General features: G+C 50.0%; 2 protein-coding genes; one reads left to right on the top strand and one right to left on the bottom strand.

The window, feature by feature from the left end:
* Positions 1-470: 470 nt before the first annotated feature.
* On the bottom strand, positions 471-1630 carry FFUJ_03283 (uncharacterized protein; the record flags this gene model as incomplete). XM_023575113.1 has 2 exons in its annotated part: positions 471-1479; positions 1563-1630. 2 exons carry the CDS (start codon positions 1628-1630, stop codon positions 471-473), a joined length of 1077 nt encoding a protein of 358 aa, XP_023428350.1.
* Positions 1631-6033: 4403 nt separating this feature from the next.
* On the top strand, positions 6034-7945 carry FFUJ_03282 (uncharacterized protein; the record flags this gene model as incomplete). XM_023575112.1 has 6 exons in its annotated part: positions 6034-6146; positions 6321-6568; positions 6625-6682; positions 6747-6966; positions 7031-7149; positions 7207-7945. 6 exons carry the CDS (start codon positions 6034-6036, stop codon positions 7943-7945), a joined length of 1497 nt encoding a protein of 498 aa, XP_023428349.1.
* Positions 7946-10375: the final 2430 nt, after the last annotated feature.

The raw sequence follows: 10375 nt of genomic DNA, 5'->3' as shown, positions 1-10375 counted from the left end.
ATCGTGAGTCCTGTCTGTTCTGCATTGGAGCACTCTTCTTCAAATCGAGTTAAAAAGCAATAAGTATAAACATGTGCTAGAAACCAAAAAGCACGAGAGAAAAAAAGCATGACTCGTTCATATGCGAAACAAAATTCCAGAGAAAACAAAGTGCCATAAAATAAACTCCAACACGCTCAGACATTAGCCTCCCAACCGGAAAGACGGTTGCTGGGAAGGGCTGGTGCGAACCTGGCACGCCGGCCCCCTATGACCCCTAGAGAACATCGTCCGTATATGATAAACATTATCGTCCACAATGTCAAATTGTGCTTGTGGCCTCAAACCCTTTTGCCTGGGCCACATCCCTGTTTCTGATTCGTGCCGTTGTCGTCACCGGCAGGCATCATGCGTCCTATTGTAGGAGAGCATATAAACGTATATCATTAGAGTCAGTCGCTTCGAAGACTCGTGTGCTCAAGCTTGGATTCTTAAGCTCGGTACCGCGCTGCGGCACGATCCTGGATCTGCTTGTCTGTAGAAACGTATAGTCGGTCTAGGTAGTCCATCGCCGACGCATCCTTCAGGATCTTGGCCACCTGAATACCGGCCGAGATCAGCTGAAGGATGTTGCGGTCGTCCTTGAGAGGGCGACTCTGGTGCTTAGCGGCGTGTCGCATCTCGAGTGAGTTCTCGAGGATTGTGACAAACTGCTTGATCTGCCCATTGTAGAGCACTCGCGCTGGGATGCGTCGCTTTGTTGCGAGGCGCTTGAGGAGGTAAACCCACTCGGTCCATTCTCGATCCTGAGGTCGCTCAACAGGCCTCATGTCCTGAGTGAGAGGAATCGGAAACTGATACTTGGCAACGAAATCGTATGCGCATTGCGATAGCCGGTCATTGACCTGGCTCAAAACACTGTCCTGCTCTTGGACATGAAGGTTCGTAGGCAGGTGAGGAAGTTCACGTTCCTGCATAGCAATGACATCGGGAGGTGGTCGCTGCAAGAATTGATGAGGACCGTCAAACTCGTCACGGTTTGAGGGACGTCTTTGCGATCGACCTTTGCCAGATGACTTTGACTTTCCTCCGGGAGCAGAGTTGCTCATCCCATTTTCCAGGGAGTAGTCGGATAGGTTAGGTGATGCGATGATATCGTCCACCGAGTCGGTGGGTGAGTATCGATCATGGTTCTCCCAGGACTGAGAGGTAGCTCCCTTGTATGAGCCATGGACGACAGGCTTTCCGTATGACCCTGATGCAGGACGGGCGCTGTATGATGGACCAGCGGCATAGGTTGACTCGGGTCGCGACATATGGCCGCCAGTACCAATGGGCAGACCGCCAGCTAGATTATAGTTGCTTGCTGAGTAGCTGACACTTGAAGCGGCCGATGTTACTAATGATTCCGAGCTGGTATTGTTCCGAGAAGTACCATACCTTTGTGCTGAGTAAAAGCCATTGTCGAAACTGCCATGTACCGAGGGATCGGTAAATGAGCTACTGGTGAATTAGCCAACAATGATCCTTTCATACGTACAGAAACGGTCAGCAGAGGGGGAGGGGAAGGAATTCTATCTCACCTGTGAGCTGCATTCCAGGGACTGTTGGTCATTGTTGAAGACTTGTAGGCATGATCTGGTTGTGCCATAGTGTACTGGCTCATCATTGTAAAAACCGCAAATAAGTGTTAATTTGGACGAGACCTGACGAGACTTGCGGCTGATAAAGAAAGAATCCACCGGCGTGAAGAAGCAACAGGATGGATCCACGTTCCCAAGTCCACGCCTTGGGTTCCAATTAAAAAAAAAGAGAACAAGACAGACTACCGGTAAACCGATGTTAATGGAGATGAACAGCGGACAGCTTGTACACTATGGGTCCCTTTGGGTCTTGAGGGGTCCCTTGGGCAGTGAATGATCCTGGACCTAGGTTCCTTTTCTTCCAAAAGACAGGCTGGGCTGGGCTAAGTCTCTTCTCCAGGGTCATCCACGACGGTTGACTAGGGTTTCCTTTTTTTTTTTTTTTTTTTTTGTTATGGTGATGAAATTCCCTGGATTCTGGGTCCTCCTGCTGGGCTGGACTAGGTTGGCGGCTGTACAGTAGAATGTATGTAGGCGGTGTGACCTTTGTGACCTGTGGTCTGTGGTAAGGTATGTATGGATGTGGTCCAGGCAGATGGATCACGCTGAGATGGCCGTTTCCAGGAAGAGCAGGAAAAAAAAAGAAACTAGGTAAACTTCGCGGAATAATAGTGAAGAAGCACTAAGACAGTAGTGCAAGATCCTTGGAGGCGCTTCTGAGCGAACCAGTTGCTGGTGAAGCTGTTGAACAAGCTGATCTGAACCGAACTGGTACAGAATTGAAAGAGAATCTGGAGGAGTGAAGCTCGGAATGGGGATGATTTATGTTCGTCCGTGAGGCTGCAAGGGATCAAGGTAAGGTACAGACAGAGACGGGGGCGACGCATGTCATGAAGCGAAACCCTTGGCGCGAGGGATGGATGGCGATGGAAAAAAGCGATGCCCCATTCACTAGTGAGTGACTTGGTTAGTCTAGTCAGTCGAGTTGAGTAGTGAGTAGCCTGTAGTAGTGCGCTGTAGTAGGTAGGTAGTGGGCAGCGACAGGGACCAGGCGTGAAGCAAGTCAGTGATGAGATGGTAGGCCCAAAATCAATCCTCTTTCTGCTAAGATTTGCAGTAGAATTCGCCCCAGAATCCCATTCCTTTAACGTTTTGGAGGGTGTCAATCCGGCGCTTCGGAGGTTGGTTGCGTACCTGAGGAGAGAGTCAATTTAATTAATATCGGCAAATATCTTGACTTTTTGGATGGCGCAAGCAGCCTAACTGCGAAGCGAAAAGAACCCACGAGCGAACCCTGTCTCTGATCCAAAGCCAACAAAGCCAGGGTGGGTGACGTCCTGTGTGCCCAGTTTGAGTCGTAGCCATTAACCATTAACCAACATTCAGTATGAAATACCTTGCCTATCCCACGACGATACCTACTGGACATATTGTGTAGCCAGAAAACCGAGTGGAGAGTGGAGAGGTATCGTCAGTGGGAGTACTGATACTGAGTGCCGGGTTACCCCAGAGTGCCTAACAAAGTAAACCCAAAAAGTCACTGCCTCGGCCGTGACAAATCGAGAGTGACTGGGTGACCGAGTACATTGGCATTGGGCGCTCAAGCATTGTTGCCCAAGCAAGCGAGGCGCGTTGGCATCCATCCATCGCTGGCTGATCTCATCCATGAGAGATTGACAGAGCAGAGTGAGTGCTCAGGTGCTGTGCTGTACTGTACTGTATGTACGAACAGGGTAGTACCTGGAACCGTTGAGAAGCGGTCAATCGATATCAACCAACAATGGGACTCGATAGACGTTTAGAGACTAACGTTCAGGTAACTAAAACGTCCAGGTCAGGCACCAAGGCGTGTGGTCTTGCGTATGTAAGTGAACCCGACAGGGCTTCGATTGATGCCCACTGACCACCTCTATCTTGAATCACGGGACGGGAGCCCGAGCGACAATGGGCAATGGATGGTTGGGTATTGGCTTTTGAGTTTGTTTGGGCTCCGTTCCTTGTTTGTTGCTGCTCAGGATACTGATACTGTAGCCGCACATACACAACTTGACCCCCACCAACTCATCGATTAATTGACTGCCAGCAGACCACCCTCAGCAAGGCGGAATTGTCGAATCTGGGGGTTGACCGTTATACCAGTAAAAGGACGTTTTGTGATTGGGTCTGAGTTGTTAATGATAGAGGAACGATATGAACAAAGGCTGACAGCATTTGACGAACTGCGGTCATCATGGACCATCATCATCATCAGTTACATCCATTACTTGTCTTTGATTCTTGGGTAAATGCCATCTCGCTCACCAGATTACTCTGTGCCTTCGTACAACAACAAGAAGACCTCCTCGATTTGGAAACGGGCGACACAATGGTCTGACGCTGATGCAAACGCCAATAATCTACAACGTCAATAGTTACTCCACCAGCCCTGTCGTGGCCCTCGAAGCTCGTGGCATCTCTCGGCAGCTGGCAACTGGACGAAGAAAGGGTCTGCCCGCCTCAACCGGCCGAGTTCAGCTGTGTTGATTGTGAGACGATGTACGTGTGTACATAGTACTATGTATCAAGTCTGTGGATCAAAGATATCGGATAAATTCTCGGTTCTAGAGTCGACAGCCGGACAACTTCAAAGGCTGAGAGGCATTAGATATTGACCGCCTCGTGGACAGCGGCATCTGCTCACATCGATTCCCCATATTCCATTAGCCGAAGCAGGGCTGTCCACTGGAAAGATGCCAGATCATTAGTTAGCATGACATGGGCAAATGCATGTGACCCGATCTGCGGAACCCAAGCCAAATGTTCCATGTCAATTCAATTGTCGCTTGTTTGATTGACGTGGAGGAGATGAGGTGGCACAGCCGAAGTGTACGACGATGCCTTTTATCATGCCGACTCTCCTCAGCCACCCAGAATAACCTTATTCTTTCGACGAGTCGGTAAATTCTCTTCTTCTTTCTTATTTTCCTGGGCTTTGCTCAAAACACTCACACTCACTCACCCGTGTCCCTGCCTCGCAATCGCTCGCCTCGCTGCTGATCAGTATCACCACAGCCTCGATCAGGATTTCGGCCCATCCGCTCGAACTAGCTCAGCTTTGATAAAAGACATGCTTTGTTCAGCTTGCCTTCCCAGTCACCGATAGGCCACTGAATTCCTCAATCTTTTTCTGGATACGATATGGTGAGCTTCGATTGTTTCACCCATCGTCCTCGACACCCTGGACTCATCTAGCCCTAGGTCTTCAACACGAGGTTCACCAGCCTCTCTTATTCCAGAATCTAAGGTAATTTCAGGACACGAGACAACCTCCCTTGCTGAGAAGACAAACTGCGTCATTGTCTCTCCTATCTAAGGCTGAACAAGACCGTGTCTCGCGCCGCCGCTTACTAGCACGTGGTCCATGGCTGAAAGAACACGAGCTATTCTTTCGGTACCAGGCGTTCGTCAACGCAGTCCCCCCTGTTGACATCTGGAACGGCCCAAAATAGACATCGATCCCCACACTCTGTCCACTAACAGTTGAGCGACAGACACTTTAACAGTCAGCTCCGAGAGGCGGGCCCCCACACCGACGCCTCAACCGCTCCGCTCCGAGTTGGAGATTCGGCCGCTTTCGGTATCGCGAGAACCTCCTTTGCTATTTCGTGGTACGAGACAACGAAAAGAGCAACTGCCAACTGGGGATGATTGGCCTGTATAGAGAATCGCCTCCTTTCAGGGGGTGTCGAATCGCTTCCGTGTTAGTCCATGCCATTGGGTCGTATGCTGAGCATGATATCCTCATCTTCGTGTTTATTTCCAACGGCCAACCGCTATCCAAAAGATTTGAGCCATCATTGTGATCTTGCCCCTGTGGCGATGAGGCTACGGTTTGAAATAGCTGTCGCCGTGCGTATTATATGTGACGTAGCAGCTTCTCAAGGACGTAAAGTGTAGGTCCACCGGAAAAACGAGACATTTTATTCCAGCCCATTTTCTCTGCAGGCGGCCGACTTTTCTCTCAGTATGGCCTCACTGATCTCATCAACCCTGGGCAGAAATGAAGCCTCTACGGGTTTTGTGAACAAGCCCCCGCCACTGGGGACCTAGCGAGTCATGGGGCTAAGAGAATCAGTGATATTTGATTGGGTAGAGACCCTGCAGCCTTCGTCTAGGAAAACGAGCTTTGCTCCCTTGAAATCTATTTGGGGATATCCCGCCTACTGGCGTGGATTGTATCGGGCAAAGGCTGGTCCTCAATACGAAGGAATTCTTGAATTGCCTGCCTCTGTTTTCTTTGGACCGTGTCAGCCGTGCTTCAAGACTACGCTTCTCGTGGAATATTTCCTCTCGACTGCCCCCGAGTCATTGGCGAGGCGTCTGGTGATGTACGGAGCCTACATTAGCAACATGTAAACGAGGCCACTGTTGTCCATAATCAGTCCCAGAAAAGATATACCGCATAGCCACTGAGGAATGCCAAGATAACATCATGGCGCCGCCAAAGGACAAAGAACGAAAGAGAAAGTTTCATCGGAGAAGCAAAAACGGATGCACTCGATGCAAGGCCAGGCATGTGAGGTGCGACGAGCAAAAGCCGCTTTGGTATGTTAAACTTCCGGTCTTACTCGTGGAACAATCGATACTTTCCCCTCGTTTTCTTGTCGTTGCTGCAAGGCTACGCGAGGCTCCCGCGTGGAATAGACGAGCTTTGCATGAGGCTCCGGTCGGTTGAGTCGTAAGCCTTGTAGGACTGACTAACAAATATTGCCAACACAGCACCAATTGCCTTCAGACGGGGAGTGAATGCATATATCCGACTCCAGAACAACCACTCCCATCCAATGATTCGTCACCTTCGCCATCATCGTCGTCCAGCAATGTTGCTCTGGGGAGCTTTGGGACCCAAATGGCACTTACCGAGTCAACGGCACCAGCATCGCCAGGGATGAGCAATGCTCTCAATAACTACGTCGGAGGCTCCTTCGATGCTCTTCCGGAGCACTCCAAACGCCTTCTGCGACATTGTAAGTCACTTTACTGAGAGAAATACTCGTCCCACAGGGTTAACGTCTTGTACCAGTTTCACAGTACACGGTTTGGGGTTCGAGACCTGTTGCTCGGGAGCTGGAATCTTCAGCGTGCGTCAACCTGGTCGTTGGGTCGACATGACCTGCTAAACACATTGAACTGACAACCTGCTAGAATACAAAAATCGTTCGAGAACCCTGGCTACATGCACATGTGCCTCATGCTATCAGCATGTCAGTGGGCATGGGTTACCGGTTCGATGGACGAGGTCAGGATCCCATTCCTGTACCATAAAGCAGCAACCTATCAATTCGCGAGAGAGCAGCTCCAGAGTGCTGAATTGGCACAGAGCGGAGACACTATGTTGGCTATATCTGCGCTTGCGCTGACTGAGGTATGGATATCCTTTGTTAAAGTCCGACCCACTAGTCAATCGTCACTAACAATCTGTGATCAAGGGCGCGATAGGAGAACTGGACGCCTCCTCAAGACACTTAAAGGGTATACAATCTGCGGTGAAGGAGTGGAATAGGGTTGTCGATCCAGTGCCGACGTTGCCCCAGAGAATGCTCAAGATGTTAGTTCTATTGGAAGATCATAGCGTTCACAATGATGTTTGCTGACATTTGTTCAGGGTCGGAGAAGGACTACGAACCGGAAAAGCAGGCCAGCTCGTGAACGTGCCCGAATACCAACCAACCTTTATGGCTCTCCTATTTGCGTCGATATGGGATATCACAGCGCTGCCGCCACGCGAAGCTCCGAGATATGGCTGGTGGGAAGATCTCGAAACCCCAGCGGCCAGACTTTGGCAAAATCATACCAGAGACCTCAACCTCAACTATGAGATTTCAAGAGGTTTCAGCGCGAGTCAATATGTACCACGAATCTTGAACGGCGACCCTAAAAGTAGCCGAACAAGTTTCATAGCGACCTTCTTCTATCTTTGTTCTGAGCTGGGCGACAGATACTTCGATGTAACCATGATCGACTGGCTCCTTGAACAACTCATAGACGATGTTAATGCAGGCGAAGAACATCTAAGGATGAGTGAATGGACACAGTCACTCTGGTTATTTTGCGTACTGTTTGGTGCGTCCATAGCGTTCACTGGCCGGGCCAATAATGTAATCGAAGAAAGACAACTGAGCAAATGGCGAGGCGTTTACGGCGACAAAATGAAACTGGCCAGTCGAGAGCTGGGAATCAAAAGCTGGCAGTCAGCCCGGGCGATGCTGGCTGAAGTGGTGGGAGGAATAGACGGCGAATTAGAAAAGGGTCTAGAGGAGTTATGGAACGAGGGGATATCAGGAGAGACGTCGGGCGAGAGCAGTGCAAGTCCAGCAGTAGTAGAGTTGTCAGAATCCGACTAAGCCATGCTTCGTCACCTCGACTGAGTTGGCGTCTGACTGCTTGAAAATAGAGTGGGAGCAAGCTAGGTGATGTGTGGATGCGAGCTATCACATATTTTTGGTGTTGGCACATCGTGGTTCAAAGGCCAATGAGAAGGGTCGATGAGATACCCGGAAAATAGACATCGGCTGGGCTGACGGTAGAATGCGAGGTCATCAACTCATAGAAAACATAGAGTTTTCCGTGGAGGAAGAGATGAAGTTCAGATGGGTACCTTAGGTAGGTACTTAACCTAGTGTTCAGCAATAACAAAACTGAGACGGTTTCACCATCACGTGGAGTTGCGGGCCGCTTCCCGTTTTCTCCTTTCCTTCCATTGTTCCTTCTAGCAACTTTCCCAGGTAGGAAATACGGGGAATGGACGGGGTGGAGGGAAAGGAAGGTACGGAACGGCGCTCCCGTTGAAGAAGGGAAGGAAGTACGGTACAGTACGGTAAACTCAAAATCGCGGGTGGCTCGGACTTATCAGGGCCCATCAATCAAACATCAACAACGCATCGAATCGAGATGATTTTGCCAGAGCTTCGTCTCCTTTCTATGCTCACCTGTGCCAGTCAGTATCGGCAGACGCCGGCCTGGTCAGTGTTTCCAGCGACAATGCCTCATCACCAACCATTTCTGGGACTGGGCCATCTTATGACTTGATTGTTTGGGCTTGTCGTCTCGCCATCTTCTCTCATTCTGTCATCGCGCCTCAGCCGCCTGATTTTGCATTTGCATGTGCATTTCACACACTCTTGACCGCAGTTGTGTGTCATGTATGCATGCCACGAGCGATTCGCTGGCCCATTTTGTAGCCCGCTCTCATCATTCTAACGGACATCAAAGGCCTACCCCGCCTGTTGCGGTCTGCTACATGAGCAATCACAGGACGTAGATAAAGCACCTGGGTGATAAGCGGCATACTCGGTGTGCCGTCCGTTGCATATTGGCTCACAGGATGTGGCCTGGTTGGCAATGGTTGCTTTGTTTAATCCACCCATGCTGACTTGGCCGCAGGACTTGAGAGTAAAGGAGGGTCACTTCTGACAATAGAGCAGCGGGCCACGGCCACGAAGACATGGCCAAACTGACAGAGACATGGCAGAGTTTCTCGTTAACTCGCGACTTGTAAATCCTTGAGGCTGTGGTGGAAGTGATCGTCAGGAGCCCAGCTCTGAGATACTTTGCGGTCCAATACGGAGGCTGCTGTGTCCGACACTAGTTTTCATCCCAAGGACAAATGCCTCAATGATCAGCCTCAGTAATTAATCGTTCGCAACACAGGCGAAATGACCATCTGGACGCAATCTCGGCCAACCTCTCATTTTCTCTCCCGTCGACCATGTTTCCTCGCATCTTTTCGCAACGCATCCGTGTCCAACTTGGTTTTGCGCTCACGCAGATGCAGTGATGCGTTGTCCAACAGCCATTATCCCTTCCTCTCATAGGTTGATGCTAGGTGATAGGATAACGGACCAGGCCTTATCTCCACCCTGACCCATCCTAAATCAAGGAAGTTAACCAGTCGCTCGTCGCTTTGGCCCATCCCTTCTGTGCTGATCCTTGCAATAGTCCAACACACCGGTTTCTGCACTCTGAAATCACAAACGCCAACTCACTCCTGCGACCAGACAATGGCCGCGTTTTGCGGCAGTTACATGGATAGTGGAACCCTGTCGTGTTAGCAGGTCAGGCTTCTATGACAATAAAACCCGCAGGATCCCTCGTTGCCCAACATCTCCCTTCTGCTCCTTAATTTTCCTGCCCAACTCTCGCCTCTTACTACCCAACCCACCACTCAGTCTCATCCTTCATAGACTACCAAGCCTTTCTTGCCCTTCTTTCTCACAACTATCAAAGTTTTCAATCTTCCACCTGGAATTGAAAGCAACCCAATCAGCCTAAGGATCCATCCTGTCGCGCAACAACACCAACAACTCGACAGATTGCCACTGGCCTGAACGTGCAAGACAACGTCCTAACGTTGTTCTTAGCTGATCCACGAGCTCAAATTTGCTCTCCATTCCGAGGATACAATGACTGTTACTCTTGTGACACAGCCTGCTTCCATGCACGCTTTCAAGAACTCTGACCTCGATGAGGTTCACTCGTTGTCCAGGTACTGTTTTTCTTACTCTTCCCTGGGAGGTTCGCATTTGCTTTTTCAATCATGTTGCTCGCAAATCATGTATACCGACAATCTTGCTTCTATCCAAGGATACCAAGCCAGGAAAACTGTATCCAACTCTCGACCCAAGGATATGTCCCTGAACTCTTTCTCTGGATCTCAAAGGACCTTGATATATCCATGGATGATCACGACAACAAGCCCCTGGACTCAAGTTGACTGGATCTGTCCGCCCGGACATGGAACAATAATATTATATACTGGCCATGAGCCTTGTGAG

Source organism: Fusarium fujikuroi, chromosome FFUJ_chr03, assembly GCF_900079805.1.
Source record: "Fusarium fujikuroi IMI 58289 draft genome, chromosome FFUJ_chr03".
Taxonomy (NCBI): Eukaryota; Fungi; Ascomycota; class Sordariomycetes; order Hypocreales; family Nectriaceae; genus Fusarium; species Fusarium fujikuroi.
The sequence above is the reverse complement of the archived record's forward strand: the minus strand, read 5'-3'. Positions and strand labels throughout refer to the sequence as shown.